The 27,652-nt window shown below is 46.2% G+C and overlaps 1 protein-coding gene across 2 annotated transcripts; it reads left to right on the top strand.

Annotated features, from left to right (window-relative positions):
* On the top strand, positions 1-26,722 carry ATP1A1 (ATPase Na+/K+ transporting subunit alpha 1). Of its 2 annotated transcripts, none has more exons than XM_054837845.1 (23): positions 1-279; positions 6,818-6,931; positions 8,082-8,141; positions 9,146-9,349; positions 9,706-9,819; positions 10,399-10,533; positions 10,733-10,850; positions 12,390-12,658; positions 13,568-13,766; positions 15,171-15,280; positions 16,686-16,820; positions 17,378-17,570; positions 18,063-18,238; positions 18,779-18,915; positions 20,735-20,885; positions 21,433-21,601; positions 22,217-22,371; positions 22,727-22,850; positions 23,631-23,776; positions 23,904-24,034; positions 24,623-24,724; positions 25,852-25,943; positions 26,383-26,722. In XM_054837845.1, exons 1-23 carry the CDS (start codon positions 268-270, stop codon positions 26,409-26,411), a joined length of 3,075 nt encoding a protein of 1,024 aa, XP_054693820.1. In that variant the 5' UTR covers positions 1-267; the 3' UTR covers positions 26,412-26,722. The 2 variants fall into 2 exon arrangements, with proteins under 2 accessions (XP_054693820.1, XP_054693918.1); XM_054837943.1 differs by lacking the exon at positions 1-279 and adding an exon at positions 5,654-5,699.
* The last annotated feature ends 930 nt before the right edge of the window (positions 26,723-27,652 follow it).

Genomic DNA, 27,652 nt, shown 5'->3' with positions numbered 1-27,652 from the left:
AGGCTCTTTATCCGGCGGGAAGCCGGCGACTCTCCGAGCTGCGGGTGGCTGCGGCGACAGAGAGGAGCGATCCGGCCGGGGGTAGAGTGGGGCGAGGCGAAGGAGAGAGAGAGAGAGCCGCGGAGGAAGGAGGAGAAGGAGGAGGAAGCCGAGCGGCGGCCGGGGCGCTGCTATTGTTCCGCACCTGCCGCCGGCCGGGACACGTGGCGCCGCTGAGCCCCGCTTCTCGCCCCCAGCCGCCTGACCCGCACGCAGCCGCCCGGCACCATGGGCAAGGGGGTGAGTGGCGGGGCCCGGACGGACGGGCTGGGGCGGAGCGCATAGCCGGGGTGTGGGCGTGCGACCGGGAGTGGGAAATTCAAGGAGCCGGACCGTAACCGGTCCCCCTTCCCCTCCGGCTGGGGCGGGCGGGGCTCCGCTTTGTCTGTGCCGGGCCGGGGGAGGGGGGAGTAGCGGGTGTCGGCCACGTCGTGTGTGAGGGCGGCGGGGCCGGCGCGGGTGGTAACGGCCGTTGGAAGGCGGGGCCGGTGCCGCCAACCCCCGAGCAACGTGCCCTGGTAGCCGCCCGCCGCCGGCGGGAGAGGAAGTAATGTGCCGAGGGGGCGGGAGGCACACACGGCGGAGCGAGGCGCCGGCGGCCTCTCCCCGCGGGCCGGGCCGCAGACATGGCCGCGGAGGGGGCGCCCTGTGCCGGTGAGCCCGGCCGGGGGGGGTAGGAGGTGGCCCAAACCCCGCCGCCTTCTCCTTGACGTCGATTCTCCCCGAAAAGGGGCCTCTCGCCCCCGGGCGTGTGGGGCCCGCAGCCCCCGGGGCCGGTGTTATCTGATGCCCTCTTGGAGCTGAGCTGCGGAGCCTGGCTGCTGCCCTGTCTCCGAAGAGTACTTTAGACTTCTTGAGACACGAGGGCCCGGGGGGGGGGGGGGGAAGGGAACGGGAATTGTCAGGATTATTAGGGCCTATTAGGGCTAATTTGCCTATTAGTAGTATTGAGGAGGTGATGGGAGTTGGTGGCAGGAGGAAAGTGATCGCCCCCCGACTTGATGTGTCTATCCTGTTAATTAGGGTGATAAAAACTTCGCAGAAGGGTCGTGCAACAGTTTCTACCCTCTACCAGCATTGTTTCTACCTTATAGCCCGCAAGGAGAAGTCCTTAATTCAGATTGCATCCTTTAACTAAAGAAAAGTGTACGTGAAGGCTCTTGAAAACGGGAGTGAAGACTTTTTGAAGTTGGACGTTGCAATCGAGCGCCCATGTGTGGAGCACAAATGCCTCTTGGGTTGCTCCAATTTTATTTTATGTTGAAAAAGTAATGACCAGTTTCTGGGTTTTATTGTTTGGATGTTTTGGTTTTTTCCCTTCAAATACTTCCCTGTGTATTTAGTGTAGTTGGAGGTGTGTAGACCTGTATTTACTTTTGGTTTAGATTCATTCCTGGAAAATTCCCAAATTTCTCTGCTTCTCGAGAAGAGGGTGACCACGCAGGGCCTTGAGACACAGAGGCAGTAGCTGTCCCTGCCTACAGGTGCTCTGTGCTTCCCAAGTGCTGTTCAAACATTGACTTGACTTTGCATTGTCCTCATTGGTGCGGTACAACAGCGGCGATGTGGACATAACTGCATGAATAGTAGGGGAGCTGCAAGAGCATGGCTGAATGGACAGTTACATGGAAAAGGGGGTTGACAAGAGTGTGGGGTGGGTTTTTGGGACCCTTTTTTTGTTGGTGTGTGTCGTCGCCCCCCCCAGTGAAGTCCTCTTGATGCTTGGCAGCTTAGCATGGCATGTTTCAGTCTGGTAGGCAACAGGCAGTGTGTGCAGTAAGAGGTCATCTAAGAGAAAAAACATTGAGGGGGGATTTAATGGTGTTGCAGTCTTCTGGGTGCTTTAAATCATCAAAGAAACCTTAGAGTTGTGTGTGTATACATGAGTGCAGTGCAAAGGGCTTTGGGGGCTTAGGCTACTTTAGCTGGACTAATAACAGGAGGTACAAACACCTTCTAATATAGAAGGCTGTTGGCTCTCTATTCCATTTCAGATTTCATAGGTTGCATGGATAATAAAGCAAGTGGCCTGAAACTGAAGTGCCGACACGAGGAATAATTTGGCAGTGTACGGCTGCCTCAGGCTTTCTGGTAGCAAGCCACAGGATTTGTTCATTTTGCGGTGAGAACGCATGCGGGTAATTGGGGACCCCCTGAAAAAATGGGGATGTGAGAGAGCAAGGCTGTGAAAAAGGCAGTGTGTGGATACAACGCTGAACAAGCATGTGCCTGCCTTGAGTTAGGGTGCCTGAAAAGGAAGCCTCTTTCCCATGGGAGCATGGGATGGAAGACAAGAGTGTAAGTGTGAGAGAACCAAGTTTCTTGTCTCTGCGGCTGCGAGGAGAAGCCGAGCGGAGCGTCTGTTTTACTTTAAATGGTAACGGGACGAGGGGAGGGCCGTGAGCTGCCCGTGTATGTTGTTCAGCCCAAAAAGCAGATTATCCAAGGGGGTGTGTATAGTGGAGGAGAGCAGACGGGATTTCGTTTCTGTTCAGAGCTGCCTGGAAGCTGTCTACAGACAGCAGCATGTTTAACTCCATCTCCCTCACTGCACAGGCACAGCACGCAGTTGTTAGTGTGCTTTGAGTTGCTTCTGGACATCAGTGCTAATGCCTGAACCCCAATTAAGGTTTGTTTTCCTGTCAGAAACTAGGAAGGCTTATTGCATAGTGGACCAGCTGAGGGAAAATTATGCAAATCAAAGCAATCCTTATCTGATGCAATTAAGAAATCTTAATATATTGTTCTTTCCCTCCCTCCCCCATCTTTTTCATTCCCACTTTTTATTACTATGGCTAGAGGATACTCCTTTTGCCAAAGAAAACCCTGGGCCTAGTCAACACACGTTTTTGCAAAAGTGGTGTAATGGGATGAAGGGTCTCTGGCCCTGGTCTCTGGTGTGTACCTGCGGGTTGCAATCCCACAACCCAGTGGGATCCTGACCTGCTGAAAACTGCAGAAGGTCATGCTTCACCCACGCCTTTTCAAGGTGTAGCTGAAGTCACCAGCCCTTCTAGGGGAGAACTGTGTCCAGTCCACTCATCTTCATGTGTTTGATGACTACTGGAGATGTCCGGATTGATGGTAAAGATGCACTAATATTCCAGGCAAAGTGTGGGAGATGACACTCCGTAGTTGGCACAGCACCAAAAAACCAGGAAGGGCTGCTCAGCTGTGCAGTGGTGGCATTTGGAAAGCCAGCTCTGCACTTGAGTCTTCGAGCAGCTCCACAAGCAGTAGCGATGTTTGTCCTAATATCCAGAGAAGACTTAAGGTGTGTGGGTAGTCCTGTTTTTACCCTGATGGTGAAAACTCTTGCAAGGTTTAGATACCTTGTCATGGGAGAAGAGCTTGTCCTTCCGTAATTTGGGAAGCAGCAGTCTGCTCACAAGGAGCAATTACTAGCCGTTGAGTAAAAACTGCTTTGTACTGTCCTAGATGCTGAGAGTCTGTTCAACTGATGCAGTTGATTAGACTTTTGATTACAGATGGGAGATTGAACGCAGCTCTTGGGAAGGAGTGAGAAGGATCCAGAGAAGGCATTAGCATCCCTTGTAAGATTACGAAGGGTCATGGAGCTGTGTTTCCAGTCCAATAGGCATAGCCCGTATCATGCCTTGTCTGGTTAATATATTTACTGAAGACTGTCTCATGAGGCAGCAGGACAGTAACTTTTCTGTTTTCTCTGCACAGTTGATTATAATGACATAAGTACTAGAACAGACTAGGCCTCCAGAGACTGCGTAATTTATTTTGGCTCTTACTTGACATTTCTTGTTGGATTAGGTGATGTTAGAATAGGGTACTTCTGAGCTGTCTGCTGATTTGTACCCCTCCCGTTTCCTGGTCAATCATGACTTGTGTTGAGAACATCAGCCATGAATGGCTCAATTAGTCCAGAGCGGAAAAGCATAAGCTGTATCTGAAAGACAATAGGATTTTCCGCGGGCTGTATAAAACTTCTTACACTGGTGTGTACAAATGTTGTGCTTAAGCCAATGGAAAAAAAAATCTTGCATGGAAAAAAAAACCACCCTGTGTTGTTTTTTCTGTGGCAGTTTTGATGAGTCAGAGTTCCTAGGCTATGTCAAGTAATGGGTGACATTTCTGATGAGACAGACCTTCCTTTGTTCAGGCCATGCGATTAATTCTTGGTAAGATGCGGATCTGGAGTGCCATCGGCCTTCTTATTGTACGTCGGGAAAAGGAGGGGAGAGTGGGGAAATCCTACAAGCTGAGGGGTGGGATGAACCCCTTGTCCTCTGGCAGTCCAGCCAGCACAAGCCTTTGTTGAACAGATTGGGCTCATCTTGTCAGAAGAGAGGCAATGGCCCTAAGGCACAGAACAGGGGCAGGGATTTGACTTTAATCTATGTGTCAAGTTCAGATTTGAATGATGGAGCAGGAATTTCAGACTCTGCACGAAAAGATCCAATGCAACCAGCACTCCTGATGCACCTTTTCTGTAAGGGTGGGATGCAGTACTAAAGCAACAGAAGGGAAGGTATTGTGCTTTTTTGTTTCGTGAGGTTTTTGGTTGGTTGGTTTTTTAAACTGAGGAACTCTGAGCTCCTCAGTAAGATGGACTCCATTAAGACCCAAATACTTAGATGCTTAAAGAAACAAGTAACTCTATCCGCTTTTTGTTCTGACTGCTTATCGCCTGGGGTTTTTGTTCAGGTTTTTTTTAAGCAAATCATGCTTGAACAAGGGCAGTGAGCCTTTTCATGTTTGCCCACTTATAGGTTTTTCTCTGCAGCTGAAAGAGCTAAACACGCTTATATTCTTGGTCTGTTCATTGCTGCCCCTGATAAGCTGAGTAACTGTACTTCTCATGGAAGTTTCAAAGAGCCAGGAGGCTTCAGATCAGCTGCAGGAGCTTGCTGAGCTTTTCTAGGGGGAAGGGGTGAACCTGAAGGTGATGGACTGCTAGTCAAGGCACCAGCTCCTTCGCCTTCATTAGAAATCATTTCTCATCTCAAGCAGTAATCAAAAAGCATGTGTTTTGTGCAGGACCATGTTGGAACTTGTCTGCTAGAGCTCTAGCAGAGAGATGCTTCATGGTGACTTTTTGTGAGTTGCCCTGTGGCAAATTCTTGTGATGCTGGAATGCGAGGACTGTGCTGGTTTAAGTTCTGTGGCTTTCTTCTTTTTTAAGAAGTGAAATGGGAGTTTAGGTGCAGGGAAGAGAATGCCAGGAATGCTGACAGTCTGTGGTTCTGTGTCCTTTTCCTGGACAAGAGGAGGCAAACAGCTCGGCTCTGCTCCACTTACTAAAAACTGTTTCCATTGCACAGCTCTGTAGCTGCATGCAAGGATATGGGGGATGCAAAGCCTGCCTTTACTGTACAGGGCAAGAGAGGGCTTCGGTGTATGTGAAATGTGTCACTGTGGCTGCAGAGTGGTGTGCACAGAGCTTTCTCAGAATAATAAAAATCCTTGTCTAGATATGACTGTGTTCTTTTCTAAAAGTGATCTTTTTCTTTTTTTTGGTGTAGTTTCACTTTTGGTTTTGGTTTTTACTTCTCTTGGAGAAAATAATAAAGATTTCACATGCTTGCTGCTCAACAGGACAGTTCTTGGATCCTAACAATAGTTTCCGTGTCTAGATAGCTCTCAGGATTCCAGTTTGTGATTTGAGGTGCTCATGCAAAGATCAAGCAAGGCAATGCCTTTGAAATGTTTTCTTCATCTTGTTAACGGTTTGACTCTGGTGCCACTAACTGCTGTTTAATCTCAAAATACTTCTCGAGGATCTTATTGGGTGAAAATCTCATTGCATAAAACTTGGCAGGGATTTAATAGGTCCCATGCAGAAGGGAAGGGAGGGATAAGCTGCTATTGGAGGCTTGTGAGAGTCTGGAAATGTATGGAGTCCTTAATGAAGGAACTGCACTGTGAGGCTCTACTGGTGCCTGGTTTTGGTACCTTACTGAGTGTCCAGAGTTCTTGCAGTTTGAGATTATTTCTGCCTGTAACTCTTGTGTACTTTTTTTCTTGTCTTTTAAGTAATGTTTATATGTGCTACATCATGATTTGTTTGTCCTTAGATGCTTGTTTACCCCATCATGACAAGATCTAAATCTCTGCATGATTTCACATAGAATTAACCATAATGAAAGTGAATGAAAATCCATCTGAATAAAGAGGCTTTAAGTGCATCATCTGCACTGTGAAATGTAAGCAGGACTGAGCACAGATTGAATCTGCGAAACTGTACTGCTGCTTTGTATACCTTTCTCGCTGGTAAAACTACCATAAATTCAAGGCAGATTTCTGTTGCGTAACCAGCTAGCTAGAGTGCCAAACTGAGAATGAAAGTGTTGGAGCTTATCCTCCAGATTCGTCCAGTCAGAGATACCACCTCTTACTTATCTTACTTATATCAGTTCATAGGCTGCTGCTTGCCAGAGGGTGTGGAAGACTGAGAGGGGAAGGAGGAGTTAATGCTTTGAAGAGAATATATGTATGCACTCAGGAATTGATTTCTTCTGCTCTTCATCACTTTTTCAGCTTGATCTGGGGCTCACACATCCAGACTGAATAGCATGTACCTTGCTTTCCTCTTAGCTAGACTTGCACAATGGCTGTAATCTGTGTATCGGGGATGCTGTTGAGCAGACCTGTCTGCTTGCTAGTTCATTTTTTTTATTTATTGAAGTGGCATAACTTTAATAAACCATAATCACTTTGTCTGCCTGGCAGTCTCGTGTGCATGTCTACTGCTGTAGAAGTTGACCATAAGGTGTTGCTAACGGTACTGCATCTTCTCTTGCAGGCTGGAAGAGACAAGTATGAGCCCACTGCTACATCAGAGCATGGCGCAAAGAAGAAAAAGGGGAAGAAGGAGAGGGAGAGGGACATGGATGAACTTAAAAAGGAAGTCTCAATGGTAAGAGTGTAGAGCATGGCAAGAGCAGCTTTAAGAATATTCACTGCCCCCAAAGTCCTGTGCTTCATATGACTGAAAGAGAAAAGACCTGGTGTCCTGACAGCATGGTGTGACTGAAGGTGCTGATCTCCCTTCTGGTCCCCCTCTGTCTCCAAGCCAGACATGCTGCAAGTGTTTCAGCATCGAGATGATCATACAGCAGCCCTAAAAACATCACTTCTCAAAAGGCACTTGACACAGAACCCAAGTCTCTGCTTGCCTGTGTTATCCATAGCACAGTGTAGCTGCATTTCCTCACCCAGGCAAGTGCTGTCTGGATAGCAGCATTGCAGGCTTTATTGTGCTGTCATGTGAGTGAGACTGCTGTTTTCATTCCAGCTGAGGAGTCGAGCCTGTACAGCTCCATTTACTGCTGGCCTCTGCTCAGACTGACCTCAGTAGTATTATTGCTTCTAATCATGTTTGAGGCTGTGGGGAGTGTCTCCCACCCCCATCTGTGAATGCTGGATGATGCTATACATACATGTATGCACATCATCCAGCTTAGATCTGCTGTCCTTGATGTTGATAAAGATTTTGTTTCTGTTCTGTAGTTTTGAGTCTGGGCTCTCAGGTTTTGGCCCCCTCTGTTAGGGAGAGGGCATACTGAAGCTTGCTTGAGATTTTTGTGTTCAGTAGCAATGCTAACTTAGAGCATCTGCTCCCTCCTCTCTTTGGGGGAAGAAGCACTGCTTAAGCTTGCAGAATTACTTAAAAATGTGTAAAATTATGGGTTAAACTTCTGTATATTCCTACCTTCCTTTCCCATTCCTTTCCTTTCCCCTCCTAGCTCACACCCTCCAAAAAAAAAAACCCAAAAAACCACTGAGGCTTCACAGAATGCTGCGAGCATAAAGACTGCACTTTGTTTGAAAAGTTGTCATGTCGTACCCAAGTAGTCACAAGAACAATAAAGATGAGACTGCTTTGAGTTGTGGAATGAGATTGAGATTCTCTTTACGGAGAATATGAGCTAGAGTCTTGCTATCTCACTGAGCTGTTACAGATAGGAAACCTGGGGTGGGGAGTGCAATTGCTGAGCTCTTGCTGATCGGCCTGCAGGGACCGTGATCTCTCCCCCTGCCCCCCCAAACAATTTCTTGTCTTTCAGGATGACCACAAGCTGAGCCTTGATGAACTTCATCGTAAATATGGAACGGACTTGAGTCGGGTAGGTAGACTTTGTTTTCCTTCACTCTTTGCCATGATCTAAAAAGGAACAATCTCGGCTCAGAGCACTTCACAAAGGGAGATCTGGGTGGTCTGGGTTTTTTCTTTTTTTGTTTAATCTCCCATCCTCCAGTTAAACTTCCCAGGCTTTGGGAGAATTGTTGAGCTTACAAATACTTCTCTTTGTCCTTCCACTGTACAGCCTGGCTGCAAAACTTTAGTGACTTTATTTCTAACAAAGTCACTGTTATCTGCCCCTGAGTTGTTCCAAGGTCAAGTTGATTCTTGGATTTTTTTTTTCCTGAGGAGCTTGCAATAAAGGCAAATGTTTGTTATATTGCAAATGTAGTCCAGTGAGCTAGCACGTGGCCAGAGACTTAAAGATGGCTAGTAGCAGTTAAAATTTTACCCTTTTATAGTAAGAGGTGTGCAAATGTCCTAGCTAACCTCAAAGTCCAGTGCAGAAGCACTGCAGTGATTTTGCACCTTTGCTCTTGTTTGCTTTGCTTAACGCATTTTTTGCATGATTGTATATAGCAACAAGTCTGTTCTTACTCTATAACAGCACAGAGATTTGCTTATTTCTGTCAAAGACCTTGGCTTCTGAAAGATGAACTTCCTGGAAGGCCAATCCAAAATGTCATCACCTTTATGGCCCCCAGCTTTCACTCATTCCATAATTTGATAGCATAGGCTGTTCCTCGGAGCTCAAAGTCTGCTGCTGCAGCCTTCTTGTCATGCCTTTCTTTAGTGTTTGTAGCCCCATGGCCTGCAGCTCCTCAAGTAGCATCCAACATCCCGTAGCTCCTCTTTTGGCATTCAGCTTTCACATCCTGCACTTGTGTTGCAGAGCCCTGGCAGCAGCGGAGATCTACGTTACCTGTTAGCATCTCCTTACTGCTGTGGCAGGACTGCCTGCCTTTTTGAGCAGAACATAGACAAATTCAGAGCTACCTTCCCTAGTCAGTCTTGCCACAATGCCTATAAAAGGAACCTCTCTTCTAGGGTTTAACTACTGCACGTGCAGCTGAGATTCTGGCTCGTGATGGCCCAAATTCCCTCACACCCCCACCCACCACTCCTGAATGGGTCAAGTTCTGTCGGCAGCTCTTTGGAGGATTCTCGCTCCTGCTGTGGATTGGTGCTATTCTATGTTTTATGGCTTACGGCATACAAAGTGTGATGGAGGAGGAGCCCAACAATGATAATGTAAGTAAAAATGTCTGGTTTACCTCAAAGGCAGGGTGAGCAGCCTCTTTGGCTCAAAGTAGATTAACTTCCTCTAAGCATTTAGTCCAGAAGCTTTTTCCCATAAGCACGGGAAATTCAGTGGGTGAGCTTAACACAACTTGGAGTGTTTCCACATAATGAAATGAACAGTCAACTTCCTTCATGTTGTGTTAACAACACTAGCTTGTGAATGGCCTTTGTGTACAAAATGTACAGAGACTGCAAGCACCCCCATGCTTTGTAATGGCACACTTAAATACCAAGCAATTTACCTGGACAAACTGGAAACCTTTCAGGCAGATCATCCTCTGACTCACTTTCTCTGCTCCTTGTAGCTGTACCTGGGTGTTGTGTTGGCAGCTGTGGTTATCATTACTGGCTGTTTCTCTTATTACCAAGAAGCAAAAAGTTCCAAGATCATGGAGTCTTTCAAGAACATGGTGCCTCAGGTATGGAATACCTCATTTCCTTGATCTGCCAACCTGTAGCTTGCTCAAGGTTATTCACTGTTATAAACATGGACTTCAATTGCAAAAGGCCTGGCTGTGAATGGTATGTATTGGCCTTTAGCAGACAAGACGTCTCTTGTGTCAAGCTGTTAGTGTGGGTTAACATTGAGGGGTCTATGAGACTCCTTTCTCTTTATGCTCCAAGTAACTATGCTGATAGTCCAGGGCAGTTCCTGGCACCCCATGAGTTCTGCCAGCTTATTAACATTCATAGGATACTTTGTTTATAGTCTAGGGAGTTCAGTAACTGGTGTGATAAGCAGTAAAACTCAGATTCCTTCACAGACAGGGTCTGTATCATACCTAACCATCTTACTGTCACCTTGGCAACAAGAAAATTTAATATTAGAAAATAAACATAGCTACTTTTCTTAAATAACGTATGTATCGGAGATAAACATCTTGGTACAAGTAGAAACCTTGTGGAACCATAGCACAACTATTTTAAGATACTTGGATCTCTTAAACCCCTTCTTAAGAGTTGCTTTTGACACACATTGTTTCTTTACTGTTTTTCAGCAAGCTCTTGTAGTCAGAAACGGTGAGAAGATCAGCATAAATGCTGAAGGTGTTGTAGTTGGAGATCTAGTGGAGGTGAAAGGAGGAGACAGAATTCCAGCTGACCTTCGGATCATATCTGCACATGGTTGCAAGGTACAGCAGTGACAGGCTGTCTGAAAACTTCTTTATTAAGGATGATGAATTAGGAGACATTCTTTGAAACCAGACTATACTGTGAATGGGTGGTGGAGTGGAAGAGAAGGGTAGAGGGGCAGTGCCTAGCGTTTTATCTGCTTTCATTTCTGAAGGCATCTACCTGCTTGTGTATGACAAAGTACTCTCTTTCATGTAGGTGGATAACTCCTCACTTACTGGTGAATCAGAGCCTCAGACCAGGTCTCCAGACTTCTCCAATGAGAACCCACTGGAAACCAGGAACATTGCTTTCTTTTCCACCAACTGTGTGGAAGGTATGTGGCTCTCCTGCTTCCTTGAAATACTAACAATGCTAAGGATTGAACTGCATAGGTAGTAATGCAGATACTTTGTGAATTTAGTGTATTAGTTGGTAGCCTACTCCTACCATGCAAGAGCAAAGGCTTCGCCCGTTCCAGCTGCAATACTGTACAATGGGCAAAGAAGACCTCACGGCACTAGTGTGTTTTTTCTTTCTTGCTCCTCCTAGAGGAATGTCTATTTGGTGTATCTTCATAGGATCATTTGAGCATGACTGCCTTCTAACAGCAGTGTTAAAGTGCAGATAACATAATGTGACCCAAGATGGTTAGGCAGAGCTATAAGAAATACTACAGCTGCTGCAGAAAGCAGGAATTTCAGACACCTCTGGCAGAACTTGCTGCTGCAGTTCTCAGTATGGTGGTAGGTACTCTTTGTGCTGAAGCCCAGAGCATCTTTTCTACACCCACGGAGTGTCAAGGTGTAACTGTTCAGTGACTGAACTTCTGCCTGACTTCTATTGTGTCCTCTCCTGACAGAATCTCACCAGCAGACTGTCCCCTGCTCTTCCTCCCACCCCCAAAAAAAGCCCAACCCAACAAAACTGAAGGATATTTGTATCAGAAATAGTGTGGCTAGCAGCACTAGGGAAGTGATCATCCCCCTGTATTCGGCACTGGTGAGGCTGCACCTCGAGTCCTGTGTTCAGTTTTGGGCCCCTCCCTACCAGAAAGACATTGAGGTGCTGGAGTGTGTCCCAAGAAGAGCAACAAAGCTGGTGAAGGGTCTAGAGCACGAGGAGCAGCTGAGAGAACTGGGGTTGTTTAGTCTGGAGAAAAGGAGGCTGAGGGGAGACACATCACTCTCTACAACTACCTGAAAGGAGGTTGTAGCCAGGTGGGGGTCAGTATCTTCTCCCAAGTAGCAAGTGCTAGGATGAGAGGAAATGGCCTCAAGTTGTGCCGGGGAGGTTTAGATTGGATATTAGGAAAAATTTCTTCACTGAAAGGGTTGTCAATCGTTGGAACAGGCTGCCCAGGGAAGTGATTGAGTCACCATCGCTGGAGGTATTTAAAAGATGTGTAGATGTGGTGCTTAGGGACATGGTTTAGTGGTTGGACTTGGCAGTGTTAGGTTAATGGTTGGACCTGATGACCTTAAAGACTCTTCCAACCAAAATGATTCTATGATATTCTTGATCTTTAAGAGCCTCGAGGAGAGAAAATGGGCCTCCCATTAAAAAAGGGAAGGGAATACTTGTCTACTTCTTGAAGATGGCTTCCTCTAATTCCCTGCAATTAGCATGTGATTCCCTGGGATAGAGGGGAGAGGGCACACAGCTTGATTAGTCACATGAGAATCCTGTGCAGCACTTGTCTCCATTTATTTCTCATGTTGCTAGAGAGTAAAAGAAACTATGGTAGGAGACTTTGGCCATTGGAATGCCTACCTGCATTATCTTAGGCAAAGCTTGCTGAACTCTAGGATGGGCTGAACAAACTCAGTGTGTTTTGGGAAGGGTTTTTGTTTTCTAAAACCTGTCTCTCTTCTAGGCACTGCCCGTGGCATTGTTATTAGCACTGGGGATCGCACTGTGATGGGCCGTATTGCCAGTCTGGCTTCTGGACTGGAAGGGGGGAAGACTCCAATTGCAATGGAGATTGAGCACTTTATCCATCTCATCACTGGAGTGGCTGTGTTCCTGGGTGTCTCCTTCTTCATCCTTTCACTCATCCTTGAATACACGTGGCTGGAGGCTGTAATCTTCCTCATTGGGATCATTGTTGCCAATGTCCCTGAGGGGCTGCTTGCAACAGTCACGGTGAGTGAAGTTGGAAAAAAATATTGAATGAGTTAAATGTGTATGTGGTTCTTGTGGAGTGCTTCATGCTTGGTGTGTATTCAGAGGTAAACACTAAAGTAATGGAAGGTACTCTGTGGTGAATGTGTAAGGCTAGGCTTTATAAAGTTGGTGTATTCAGGCTAGTTGCCCGAATCAATGTCAAGTTCTGCAGCTGTTTATCTAATGAAGATGGGCCCCTGAGCTAGACCTACAACGCCAAGCCTCTGTGCAGAACTGAAGTGAGCAAGACTAGGAGTTCTGGACTGGTCTTGCCTTTTTCTGTGGCAAGAAGGGCCACAAACTGTTCAGGGTTTTTACACCCACGTGCACACCAACCCCTCCAACTCTGAAGGGCTCGCAGGGCATCCAGCAAGCTTCACTCCAATCCCAGCTTTTGATCAGGGACCTGGCAGAGGTTCTTGTAAGTTTGGTTTCCCGAAGAGATGGTGGGGAGTATCTAGGTGTGCTCAGTTGTCTAGAGGGTGGTGGTGGACAAGGCTAGAGGCTTCCACGCAGTCTTAAGAAGCAGAGCAGCAACTGAGTCAGGGAATGAACAGTTGGGAGTGGGAACCAAATAAGAGCCTGTGGCGAGAAAGGGTAACTGGTGCTGCTTACTTCCTACACCAGTAAGTTGCAGCCCTATCATCAAAGCTATTTTGGGCCTTCTCATATGTGTCCTGCGTCCACCTATTTTGAGTGGTCCTATGATTAAGGAACTTTAACTATTAGTCCGGGGCATGTTATTTCCTTCCTGATGTGCTGAGAAGCAGGAGACTGAAGCCTTGCAAGTTATTTTCTGGAGATTTTGTTACGAGGAAAATGTGAGTTGGGTAGCAGTGTATTAGTGCACAAGCACATGTAACTTGTTGTCATCTTCCTTGTCTCCAGGTATGTCTGACACTAACAGCCAAGCGTATGGCTCGTAAGAACTGCTTGGTGAAGAACCTGGAAGCTGTGGAAACCCTGGGCTCCACATCCACCATCTGTTCTGACAAGACAGGCACTCTGACACAGAATCGCATGACGGTTGCACACATGTGGTTTGACAATCAGATTCATGAGGCTGATACTACAGAGAACCAGAGTGGTAAGACCATCTCTTTGTGTTTGAGGCATTTCATTAAAAAATGGCTTTTTTCTGGGTCTTCCTGTACACCTGTACTTCTAAGAACCTGTGTCTAGTGCTCCAATCCAAGTGAAGTTCACTGTGCAAGGACTTCTGACATATGATCTACAATGAGCATTAAAATTGAGGCAACACATAGAAAGCTTTGCACTGTACTACGGTTCTGTTTAATCCTTAAACTCCATATAGGCTGATTTTGCTCAGAATTACTCCATTGGAATTTGAACCTCTTGAATGTTCAGCCCCTTATGTTTGTCCTGTACATAAGAATATTTGCTGTTCTGTACTTCAAAGTACCTGATTATTTTTGCCAAAATGTATCTGATAGAATTGCCCATCTTAAGTCTTCTGAAGGTGTGGACAGCAGAGGTATTGACCCTAATAATAAATTACTTGAGACTGGACATAGACGGAAATTTCCCATGTTGAACTAGGTGGCAGCCCTTCAGTGGGGGTTTTCCCAGAACATTCTGGTTGCGTTTGCAGAGTGGTAGCAATGAATGAAATGACTGTAAGACTTCAACAGGAAGTTTCTTTTAGATATTGATAAGAATCTGAAATCTGTGTGCTGTGCAACTGAGAGAGGTACTTACCTCTCCAGAACTGTTCAGTACAACCAAATTGAGGAGTTTCCTAGCTGTCATCTACCTTTTGGAAATGCTGTGCTTGCAACATGTTACTAGCATAAACTTTTTCCAGTGTTGCTGCTGCACCCTGCCCCCAACCACTCCAAAACATTGTGCTTGTCTGAACCACTTCAAGAAGAGTAAAGCAGCTTTTTTGTCTTTAGTGTAAAGTACCAAGCTATAAATAAAGTGTTATTTGGAAGCACTTGGTTTTGGCCTGGCAACGGTTGGCTTGGCTGCAGTAGAAATAAACCTAGAAGATTTCACTTCATGGAAAGTACATTAGCTTATCAGTTAACTGTCTGTTCAATTCATCTCCCTTCAAGCCAATTTAAAAGCCAGCATGGGAGAAAGCAGTATCTATTAAAGCATTGTTCCTTTGGGAGCTATTTCATCTAATTCCTGGGTGATGGATAAAGTGAGACAACCTGGAGGTGGAACCCAGCATCCCTTACTCAAGCCCCTCAAAGAATGTTATCTGTCCAGAATTCTCTGGCTTTGTCAGCATGGCCTCTGCAGTTACTGGAATTTTGAAAGCAGAGGTGTTTTCTTGCGCTGTTGCTATTTCACCCTCAGGTCTTAAAATAATCAGCTGCTTGTCTTGATGGGGAAGGGAGGCGGATTGAAAGAGATGCAGTGTGCTAACATACTCTAAGTGTTTCCTATTTCTGAACTAAAGGCTTCTTGCTCTTAAGCCTGTGGGATTTGGGGCTTATTGACATTCTTCCTCTGCTTTCAGGTGCTTCCTTTGACAAGAGCTCAGCTACGTGGAGTGCTTTGTCCAGAGTTGCAGGTCTCTGCAACCGTGCTGTGTTTCAGGCCAACCAGGAAAATGTACCAATTCTTAAGGTGAGTTCCTAACAGAAACATTTGTCCTGTTCCCCACCACCACCCTCCCATAATGGTAGTGAGATAATGTCCTGTGGGTCACAGGAACCTGCAAAGTAGAGATATCTGCCACTCTTAATCTTTTCTGCAGTCTAGCACTCTTACAGGAGATGTGCTATGAGCAGAGGAGATAGGACTGGGAAGACATTTCCCACAGCAGACTCCCTGCCATCCACTAGCATCTAGTCTGTTTGTGAGGGCAGATACTTCAGACAGGGCTAGGAAAGACCAGAAAGCTTTCCGAGGCATTTCCCAACGTCTGGCTGTTCCAAGAATCGTTATCTCTGGCATTGTAGCTTTTAAGTGTACAAAACACCCAGTTCTGGGAGCTGGGAGAAGTAGGTGCCAGAGCTGGGGGAGCAACGGGCGTGGGAGGCTGTCTCTAGCCAGCCTGTTCTCACTGGTAAGCCTTGGCTTTTTAAGCTTTTGCTGGTTCAGCACTGGTGCATATGCCGGCATAACATCAATTCAGATTCCTGCTTCTGAACTGTGACCCAGCCAGGGCTGAAATTAACTGTACAGTGCTTATAATCTGTCAGATTCTAGTCATGTTGCTTAGTAAACTTCTTCCCAAGGGTGTTCTGATGCTGTGGTAATAGAAATGATGGAACAAACTATTTTTTTTTCCCTAGCACTCATCTGACTATAACTTCAGGTCATGTTTTTTAGACCTAAGATAAAAAGCTGGAGTTCTTTCCATCTAAGGAAGACTTGGGAGGGGGGAGCTTTGAAAAGTCTTTAGATACCACAAAGCAGTATAAAAAAAGAAAAAAATAAATTTCTCATGGACAGACAGACCAGAAGGGCAAGAAATATTTGGTTTAAATTGCAGCAAAGGAAACTCAAGCAGGACACTGAGCACACACAGATCTCCAGGGCTGAGAACCCCCATCTACAATCTTGACCAGTGCTAACCTTATGGGGGAGGAGGCATGGACAGATTAAGTCTTCTCTGCCAGAGGCTTGATAAACTGATGTTATATTGCAGTGGGAGAGCACGCACAAGTGTTTCTGCGTGCATGTCAGTCTTCATCTCACACTTGCTTCATGGCAAGCAGCTTACTGCAGTTCTTCTCAAAGTTTACCCTCTAGCAGTCTACCTGACTGCACCTGGTTTTCTGAATTTCTCTGCTCTTCAAAAGGGCTTCTTGACTTTGGCAGCAGAAGACTGCTGCTCTCTCAGGCTGAGAGGCCCAACATTCTGAAATGCAGTATTTGTGAGTATGAGATAATAGAATTATTTAGTCTTTGCTCTCATATCATGTTATGTAGAATCTGGGACTGAGCTGTGTACACTTTTTTAAAAATATCTGATTTGTGGTGAGTCCACTGGGATGTACGCTTTGATAGTTGTATCTTTCCTCAGAGAGCTGTGGCGGGAGATGCATCTGAGTCTGCACTTCTGAAATGCATTGAATTGTGCTGTGGGTCTGTCAAGGAGATGAGAGAAAGGTATCCCAAAGTGGTGGAAATACCATTTAACTCTACCAACAAGTACCAGGTAAGCATAAGTCCTATTGAGGGAGAGTCGCTGTGTGAAGTATTTGCATAAATTTGCACGCAGTGTGCCTCAAAACTTGTTTTGGCACCGAAATCTTGTCTAGCCATTACTTGCTTGTGGACTGCTCAAGGCTATAAATTTAAGTTAATGGACCATACTTAGTTACACTGTGTAAGAGCTTCTGGAGCTGCCTTGATGCTAAGGTGTCAGCTGCTGAGGAAAGACCAAACATGCTTCCCACCTGTGCAGCAGAAGTGCACAGAGAATGGAAGAACTCAAACCTGGGAATAGGAATGAACTGCTGAGGAATTACCTTAACAGGTGGAACATGGATACAAAAAAGGGTCATTGCAACACCTGTGGTTATGTGTTAATGTTAAAGAATACATAGTAATTCCTTAGTTTGTGAACATCTTTAAAGTGCAGGTGAATTAAAACTAGAGCAGAATATCACAAACTATCCTGAGCTACTGTAGGCACAAAACACTGAGTGATGGTGATTACGTACTGTGAAGGTCACAAGTATCTATAAACCAGTTTCATTTCTTCCACCCTAGCTGTCTATCCACAAAAATGCAAATCCATCAGAATCCCGTTACTTGCTGGTGATGAAGGGAGCTCCAGAGAGGATCTTGGATCGCTGCAGCACCATTCTCATTCATGGCAAAGAGCAACCACTGGATGAGGAAATGAAAGATGCTTTTCAGAATGCCTACCTTGAGTTGGGAGGCCTTGGAGAGAGAGTGTTAGGTAAGAAAAAACAGCCTGAATAAATTGGAAAAGATTTGTCCCTCATGCTCCTATGCAGAGTCCCCACAGATTAAGTGGCAGGCTGTACTCTGTTCTTGCAGTGCAACCACAGTGTTGATTCAAGGTCCCTTCAGCAATTCATATAGGAACAGTCCTGCCTTTAATCTAAGAGGCAGCCTGCAGGGTTTTGTCTTGCCCAGCAGCTGGGTCGCCTAGATCAAAATGAAGCAAAGCATTTGGGGCCTTCAGTCTCCATGGGGCCACGTGGTATTAGATTTGCTCCACTGCATGTGAACCAAGCTGTGTCAAGGCACCTAGCAACAGCTATTAGTTATCAGAATCTGAGTGTGACTCCTGCCTCAATAGCCCTGGTCAAACCTCTGATGATGCCCTATTATTCTTGCATAGCTGTTACAGAAGCAATAAGCATTTGCACTCTCTCTGTCTCTTGATGTGTAGGAGCAGAGTAAACATGGGTTTGATGTGTTACAGGATTCTGTCACTTGGCTCTGCCTGATGATCAGTTCCCTGAAGGCTTCCAGTTTGATACAGACGACGTGAACTTTCCTGTAGACAAACTCTGCTTTGTAGGACTGATGTCTATGATTGACCCTCCTCGTGCTGCTGTGCCAGATGCTGTTGGCAAATGCAGAAGTGCTGGGATCAAGGTATTTTATTCCTGGGTTGAAAATAGCCTTGCTTTATACCTGTGGATATAAAGGGCTTCCCTTACTCTCTGTGTTGCTGTAATGTGAGTGAAGTGTTGAACAGGATTTAACTAGTACTACTTCAGGCTTCATTTCTGAGTTAAATATAAAATATTGTATGTTAATGCACTGATAAATGAGTTATACCCCATACTGCTAGGGCACTGGCAGGTGCTGATGGCACAGTGTCCCAAAGCATGTGATCTGGCTTGGGTGTGTTCTGCATGTCCCACAGTACTGAGATAAGAGAGCAAAGCATGGGCTGGAAACGGAACTGGACCTGTTGATTCAGGATTAACAATTTCCTTTGTCTCTCATCCACCTTAATCCCTTGCATGCTGGTAACAGGTTACTGCCTGTATCTCGGGCTTGCTCTGTGCCAGGGCTCACTAGTAGAACAAAAGCCACGTGGCCTTTTCAGTCTTCAGGGACCCAGCCTTTTGGGCAGTGTTGCTCTGCAGTACAGGCAAGGCTTTCATGGCAGTCTGTTTTGCATTTCAGGTTATCATGGTTACTGGAGACCATCCGATCACAGCCAAAGCCATTGCCAAAGGTGTCGGCATCATCTCTGAGGGCAATGAAACAGTAGAAGATATTGCTGCTCGGCTCAACATTCCTGTCAGTCAGGTCAACCCTAGGTACTGACTGGTGGGGAAGGCTGTTCAAAGAATTAAGCATTTGCCTCTCTTCTTGCCTGGGATAATCCCTCGGCATCTCTCCCTAGACATGAAAAGCTTGGCATCTGCTTAGCTCAGTGTGTTGTGGCTCTTCAATGTGTATCATGAGTTATGTGAAGAATGCACAAGACTCTTGAATGTGCATGGGAAGTGGTTAGCCCTTACAGAGAACTTGGGCAGTTTCTCTGTCCTTCATCTGCCCTGTAGCTGCCTGTCCTGATGGCCTGTCCCCACACTGGGGGAAAGAAACACAGTTGGCTGGGTGGAGTCTTGATTTCCCCCCCCCCCACCCCCGAGCTGAGCATTTGACCTGCCTGGTTCATGTCACTGCACAAGCAGCATGTACTGGCCAAAGTAGCAGGCAGAAAAAGTATCTGAAGTGGCATGGGGGAGGGAGGTGGCTGTTTGGGGACTGCTTTGAGCAATGCTGCTGCAGAGCCTGAAACCATGTACTCCTGTAATTCCAGATCTTTAAAGATAGGCTAGGTCTAGTTTTGCCCCCAGACATATACTTGGTCAAGCTTATTTAGTAAGATAACTGAGAGATTCATGGGAAAACTCTGGTAAAAAAAGACATCTAGTTTGTTAGTCACAATCCAGACTGAATGAGCTACCGAAAGTGAACTCTGTTTAACTGTTCCGTACTGTTTAGAGAAAAGACCTGAAACGCCACCTGTAAACTTGATCACTTAAAGCCCAGTTCTGCCCCTCTTGCTCTTAAACTCTCTTCTGGGTCTGACTGCAGGTGGGTGAATGGAGCAGGACTTGGGCTGAGTAGAATTGACAGTAGTCAATGGCTGCAAGCAGAATGAATGTGAAATGGAATTCCTTTCTCTTAGGACTTAATGTTTGCCCTCATAGCCTAGCACAGAACTGAGGCATCCTCAGAAAATGTGCTTTGGCATAAGCAGGCTGTTTGCATTGCTTAGCTTGACCCAGCCTGTGTTTGGGCTGGAGGGTAGCCATGTAGCTTATGAACTGTGAATAGAGACACCCTGTGGAATGAAATTGCTTGGGGAAGACAAGTATTGTGGCTGAATTCTGCCCCTCTTTTTTGAGGGTAACTTCACAAGCTAACAATGCAGGCCAGGGATCACTGGGCTGTGTGATGGAGCAGGTCAGCAGCTGGCCATAAAGACAGGGAAGGAATTTCCCTGGCTAAACTGGCTGATGTCATGAGCTGTGTGGATAGTCTCCTAGACCTATAAGGGATGGTATGCTGGGTTAGAGAGGTGGTATTTTGCTGTAGCGTGCAGGGTACCAAACCAGTCTAAATATAACGTTGCATGCTTTTGTTGCTGAAGAGTGTAAAATAGTCTGAACTGGCATAGCGTGAGCTTTTTCTGTGAAGAGCCACGTGTAGATCATCAGTCTGTTGCAGAAAGGATTGCCTGCAGAAGACCACAGCATCTCGTGATGTTGGAAGCTAACTGCCTGAGCCAGGGGTTCCTTTCTTGCAGAGAGGCCAAGAGCTGTGGAAACAACTAGTCTTTACCTTGATGCATTTTAAAAAGCCATAGAACGAATTAGTCTGCTCATGGGGCTTTTTGTCTGTTGCTTGGCACTGTTGTCCTCTCTCTTTCTTTGTGTTCCCCATCTACCTTTTAAACATGGAGCATCAAACTTCTGTGCAGAGGCTGCCTGGATTAGTATTTAGTCACAGCAGGAGTTGGTCTTTCCCTAGAGCGCTAAAGAGTTATATTTTTATGGGGCAAATACAACTAATGAGAAACTTAGTTTAACTTGTGAAGTAAAACATTGTATTGTCTCTTGATTGCAGAGATGCCAAAGCTTGTGTTGTTCATGGCTCAGATTTGAAGGACATGACTAGTGAGCAACTGGATGACATCCTGATGCATCATACAGAAATTGTCTTTGCCAGGACATCTCCTCAGCAGAAGCTTATAATTGTGGAAGGCTGTCAGCGACAGGTAAAGAGAGGGAGTCCAAGGATTTCATATTGGAGAAATCCCCAGACAAATATCTACAAACTACCAACCAGTGCTGCCTTCTGAAGTGGCACAGCTTAGTCTTCTCGGTGCCCTCAGGTAAAGGGCCAGACTAGATCTGAAGTCTGTCAGCAGCCTACAGCTGCTGCTGTCAGACCACTCTGCAATACATAAATATAAAGGTCTTGCAGGAAAACAGTTTCAGCTTGTACTGAGGCTTTCTTCTGATCCTAGGGTGTTTAACACACCTAATTCCTAAATGCTCTGGAGGTGCTTGGGAGAGCAGGATTCAATGTGTTTATATAATATATTGTCCAACATCTCCTTTGGAGAGGGCAGCATGGTTTTCTGATAAGCCTGATCAGAACGGGCAAAGGGGTAAGGGGAGTACAGGGAGAGACTGAGATCCCTTTACAGCGAAGTGAACTAGTTTTTTATGCTTCATCTCTTCAAAGATAGGAGAAAGCTTCTCTGCCCAAAACATCTTAAATGATGATTTCAGTCTTTCTATCCTTCTCTTTGTGACTAGGGTGCCATTGTAGCAGTCACAGGTGATGGTGTGAATGATTCCCCTGCCCTGAAGAAGGCTGACATTGGTGTTGCTATGGGTATTGCTGGCTCAGATGTCTCCAAGCAGGCAGCTGACATGATTTTGCTAGATGATAACTTTGCCTCCATCGTCACTGGGGTTGAAGAAGGTGAGTTTGTAACTTGTGTGCAGTGGTGGCGAAGTGGCATGCTTCAGCAATGTTACTTACTGATTCCCTCTGAAGTAGAGGTCTCTGGAGGGCTCCCTTTTTGTTTGACCTTGTCTCTGTGACAAGTGTTTTCAAGGAGGACAGCACTTTCCTCCTCCCTTCAAAGTCTTCTCCCTTTCCAATGGGACGTGCGTGACCCCTTTGGGTTGGGTAGCAATAGGAAGCAGCTGACTAACAAAAGCTGCTTTGTCCTTTTGCCTAACACTGACCCTACAGTCATCTTTGCCAGCTGAGTCTGACATGTTTTGCTCCCTGATGGAGCAATAGCTCTCAAACAGGAGCAGAACAGAGAGTACCTCCAGTGGTTCCTGATGATCTTCAGAAACCAGGGCTTAGTATCCTACTGCTGTATGCAGTGAACCCTGAATGCTGTGACAAAAATATTACTCTGTATAGGTGATGCCATGCATGGAGCACACAATTTCACTCTTACATGTAAGAGAACTCTTCAATTTGCTGCACTAGCATTTTCCCTTTCAGTGTTACTGCCTGGAGCTACTTGGCTGCCTTCTGCTGCTAAGTGTGAGTTCTGTTGTTCTCTCTTCCTTGCTCCAGGGCGTCTGATCTTTGATAACCTGAAGAAGTCCATTGCTTACACCTTGACCAGTAACATTCCTGAAATCACGCCGTTCCTGATCTTCATCATTGCAAACATACCCCTTCCACTGGGAACAGTCACCATCCTCTGCATTGACTTGGGCACTGACATGGTGAATGTCTTTTTTTTGTCTGAAGAAATATGGGTGTTCATAAGTACCCTCAAGAAAGGACAGGTGGAAGGAACATGCTTAAATACAGTTTTCTCTAGTGTTCTGATTTAAAATAAGTGACCATTTGATACTCCCTTAACCCACACTCCCTATCTCGTGGCTCTCCAAGTCTGAGGATCCTTTAGTTCCACGTAAGGACAAATTCAGGATGGGGAGGTGGGGTAAGGTCCTTCCTGAATACTACAGCTAGGGTTTCTGGGCAGTGCTCTTTCTCAGGCTGAAAACATGGGGCAGGGAAGGCTATATACAGTGGAAAATTGAAATGGTTTTAACAGCAGTCCTACTACCTCCAAAGGTCCCTGCTATCTCCCTGGCATATGAGCAAGCAGAGAGTGATATCATGAAGAGGCAGCCCAGAAATCCCAAAACAGACAAGCTGGTGAATGAACGGCTGATCAGCATGGCCTATGGGCAGATTGGTAAGCTGGTCTGTTTTCTCTGGCACTGATTTGAACTCGGCGGTAGCAGGGGTTATACACCATCCCAAATCAGCGACTGTCCTGCTTATTTTGGTAGAGTTGAGGTTTGGAGATGTATAAACCAGAACCTCAGGCTGTTAAGAACTTGCCGTGATTCTGCCCCCATGGCACATAGCAGTGGCTTGTGCAGCTTGATCCATTGAATCGCTTTCACAGTAATTTTGTTTAATTGCATGGCGCTGTAAAGGAACTGGCTGACAACCAGGTCTCCTCTGGTTCAGACTTGTTCAGCAAGAACATAGATCCCATTGTTAGTTTAATTAGAAGTAAAGGATTCTCTCCAGCATATCCCTAAACACACAGTACTGGGAGGCTTGATTAAAGGCAGCTACAGAGACATGCCCAGTTCACAGGATGGGAGCTCATACTTAATTGCAGCAGACCTTGGGAACCTTCTTGACTGTATTTTGCAAGGGTTGGGGGTGGGCAAGACTTAATGAGAATACAAAGGGAGTTTTATCTTGTGTCCTTGAGTACCATGCCATCGCAGCACAGGGCAGAACAGAAGTAACTGTACAAAGCTGGGAGCAGAAGCTGCTCAGCAAAAAGGTTGCAGCTGAGTTTGTTAGTGTGAACTATTTCTATAGCTGCTGCTCAGGAGACTGAGCCCCACAAGGAGTAATCTTTTAGATGGCTGGGATCTCCTGCAAACTGCTTTCTGTTATAATTGCACTGCACGGTAGCTTCATCAGTTTTATCATCCTTTTTTTATCTGCTTAGGTATGATCCAGGCCCTTGGAGGTTTCTTCACTTATTTTGTAATCATGGCAGAGAATGGGTTCTGGCCTTCTGGCTTGCTAGGGCTCAGAGTTCAGTGGGATGACCGATGGATTAACGATGTGGAAGACAGCTATGGGCAGCAATGGGTAAGTTTTTGAGGCACAGCTTAAAGGCTGCCAGCCAGAATACTAATGCCTACTGAGCTTGATGTGAGCACCAGAGAGCAAAGGCAGCATCTCTGAATGAATGCTCTCTGCTTTGTCTGCTTCCTAGACCTACGAGCAGAGGAAAATAGTGGAGTTCACTTGCCACACAGCCTTCTTTGTCAGCATTGTGGTTGTGCAGTGGGCAGACTTGATCATTTGTAAGACCCGAAGAAACTCTGTCTTCCAGCAGGGGATGAAGTAAGTCAGGCTCCTTCATGAAGGATTTGGAATTGGATTCCATGTATTCTCCAGCACATGGCATTCTAGTTCTTTGACCCAACAGTGTCTGGTCATCTTGGCATAAGTCTTGAACAGTCTGGTACCTTGGTATAGCGGATAGGCAGGCTGGGTGCTCTCTTTCTTGTAGTACCTGCTATGGGGTTGTCAGGCTGAGACAAAGTGAAATGCTGGCTTTTGCTGGCATTGTCTGTGGGAGCTAGCCCACCTCAAAGGACAGTGACATACCCCAGCACACAGCCTTGTGCAGCAGCAGAGCAGCTGATGTATCAAAAGATCTGGTGGCATGAACCCCAGCCTCCTCCTGAATTTGTGATGAAAGCAATTTCTGGTTGACTTAGTTGTGAACGGGAATGTGTCAGTGTAGAGGCATAAAAGACCCTCCTAACAGCTGTGCCATCAGTGTGGATGAGCTGATAGTCCCCACCTGATGGACTTCTTGGCTAGACCACAGAGTTTGTTTCCATTCACTATCGTGGCAACTAGGTGTTTTTAGGATGTCACCTCTGAAAGTACTTTTGTCCCTGACTGCTTTCCTATTTCTACTAGGAACAAGATCTTAATATTTGGTCTCTTTGAGGAGACTGCTCTGGCTGCCTTCCTCTCCTACTGCCCTGGGATGGATGTTGCGTTAAGGATGTATCCCCTGAAGTAAGTCTCATCATGCTTTTTGTGCAGCATAGAACAGTAGTGCTTGGGTGGGGAGATGGATCAAAGTAGTTGTGAGCTTGTAGTGCATGAAACCTAGTCTTAACCCAGAAGAGCTCAGGCTAGCTAGAGGGTGTGAGAGATCCTTTGCTGCGGTGTGGCACACCAGGGGTTTGCTTTTCTTTACCTAGGGAATGTTTATGGGGAGCCTGCACTTCAGTGCCCCACTAAAAATTAGGAACACAACTTCAGTTGTACTAGTGTGCTGCAGTGCAGCTGCTCTTGTACTTACTTGCATGGGGCATTTTTATGGGTAGGGGACTGCACCTCTAAAGAAAGCCAGTTGAATCGCTCTAAAAGATAGGCCGGGTGACTCCTCTTTACTAAAGAACTGGTGATGACATCATATGCCTTTTTCTACTTCCCACAGAAATAGCACAAGTAGTAAAGTCTTTTGAAAGATGCTACGTAGATGCAGATGACCAGTTGGTGCATAGTAACTTTCCTAACAGTTTGGAGGGTGCCAACATCTTAAGCGTTGCTTAACAGTATTGCAACATTTTTCAGCAGGGTTTAGTCTCAAATTTTGAACAGCCCTCTGGCTTAAGTGCCACAAAATCTTCATGGCAAAAAAAAATTCCTGGTCCATCTTGCATTCCATTCAGAAGTGTTGTCTGGAATTTGGTGCTGAAGTGTGAGCATTTCCTAACAAGAAAGCTGGCCTCTGCCCAATGCCTGCAGCAGCTAGATGTTAGCACGTGTAAATCATAAGGGAAACCAATGCAGTTCAAGTAAGCAAGGCTGTGGGCACAAAGGTTATGTGTGCTTAGAGGAAATATTGCCTGATTGATAGGTGGGGAGGTGCTGGTACAGAGATGAACAAAGGTGCTGTGACACACCTTGTGTTGGAATTAATACCCAAAGGTGGATTAATCTATTTCAGCAGAAAACTTGGTGGTAATTCTTGGCTTGGAGGATTCTCGGCTGAACCACAGCCTTGTGGGAGCTGGTGCACTGGCAAGCTGGGACACACCAGCCTTCCTGCACTCTTCTGTGCTATGAAGTCAGAGCCCTGCTAGGCAAAGAGCATCTCTGCTGCCTGTGTTCTCACTGTCTCCTCTCCCAAACAGGCCGACCTGGTGGTTCTGCGCTTTCCCATACTCCCTTCTCATATTCCTATATGATGAAGTCAGAAAGCTCATTATCAGACGCAACCCTGGTGGTAAGAATATGCTGCTAATCTGTGTGTTTCCTTCCCCACCTCTTCATGCTGCTGAGCTCTAGAAGCTTTGACAGTGCTCGGGGACCTCCAGAGCACTATGCAGGGGTGTATCTTACTGTTTTCCCTTCTTCAACATTAATAGTGCAGTTAGTTCAAATTAAGGACTTCCTCTGTTCCTTCTCCTGCAGTATATGAAAGTACCAATGTAGTCAAGTAGATGGAAAAGACTGATTAATTTTTGGGTAGCTCTAGAAAGCTGGAACAGGGCCTGAAAGCTGCAGCACATCAACAATTTGGCAAGATTTTTTCCATTGTGATGGGTCACTTACTAGCTCAGGTGCTACAGTGCAAGTTTTCAGAGCCTATAAAGGAGCTTTCATGAACCTCATACTTGGTGTACCTTAAGACTAACTCTGCTTTCTCCCTCCTCTTCCTTTAGGTTGGGTGGAAAAAGAAACCTACTACTAAAAAGCGCCTGTAAAACATTCCACGCACAGTCCATGTCACCTCTCCACCATCTCCCCTGTGTGCGTATTTCATCTTTGCAAGCGCAGAACTGTGCCTGGGCAGGAGTGAGCTGAAATTAAAGGAAACATGAAGAAACGTGGACTGGAGGAGAAAGCAAGGGGGAGGTTGGGGTGGGGGAAGTGTTCGACCATCAGTCCATGGGGATCAGAGTTTGAGTAGTTTTATGTGCCTTTTTGTTTTTGTAAAAGGAAATCGAAGATTTTATATGTGGATTTTTACAAATAAAGATGGATTATAAGAGGATGCCCCCACATGGTCTTAGATGGATGTTTTTCTCAAGGCACAAACTGCTTCAGGGTGGCTTCCCCTCCCCGCCTAGGGTGTGGTGGTGACAGCATGGGTTAGGCCCTGGCTTCCCATTTTTGTAGCAGGGAAGCAGAGCTGCTTGACCTGGAGACAACAGCATATGTGGTTTTTAAAAGCCCTGGTGCATCCCACTCTGTAGCTCAGTGCCCCACATGACAAGCTGCTTGCAAGTACTTGCATGTCAAAGCTCAGGAAGCTTGCTGGCCTCTAACTATGCATCTTGGCTACTTTCAGCAAATGTAGCATTGAGGGGAGAGGAGCTGGGTGCTGGATGTCTGCTCTGGCCTGCTTTATGAGGCGGTGACTTGCTTGCTGGGTTCAGAATGAGAACAGACTTCCACTGAATGGCATTTGCATTCAGGCAGCCTTGTTCTCAAAATTCTGACATCGATTTTCCTGCTTGCTTTGCCAAGCAAGGGATAGTGTTTCCTAGTGCCCTCTGGGCGTGCATGCACACACTTGTCCCAGCATGGCACTCGCCCCATCCTGATACTGGCTCGTGCCTGCAGTGGAGTGAGGGCAGAGGCTGATCATGGGTACAGGATCCTACGTCTTCCACTCTTGAGGAAGACGTTGCTGTTGTCTGGGCTCCAAGTTGACTCTGGCTTGAAACAGGTCATGCTGCTTCCCTCTGAGTATCTAGCCATTTTCCATATGTTTTGATTTACTGTTTAATGTTTGTATCGCTCACTTCTGAGAACTCTGTGGGAGGGCTGGCCTTTTGCATGTGGACAGCTGCCATGAAGCCCTAACTTCATGCTCCTAGTGCTGTTGTGCTAAAGCCATCTGGAGATGTTTCAGGCCCTTGGTCTTATGCCTGAACTGCTGGTCTGTGCCTCTCCTAGATACATGTCTACCTCTGCGAAGGATCACTC

This window comes from Grus americana, chromosome 1, assembly GCF_028858705.1.
Source record: "Grus americana isolate bGruAme1 chromosome 1, bGruAme1.mat, whole genome shotgun sequence".
In the NCBI taxonomy this organism is placed as follows: Eukaryota; Metazoa; Chordata; class Aves; order Gruiformes; family Gruidae; genus Grus; species Grus americana.
This window is presented reverse-complemented; position numbering and strand designations above follow the sequence as displayed.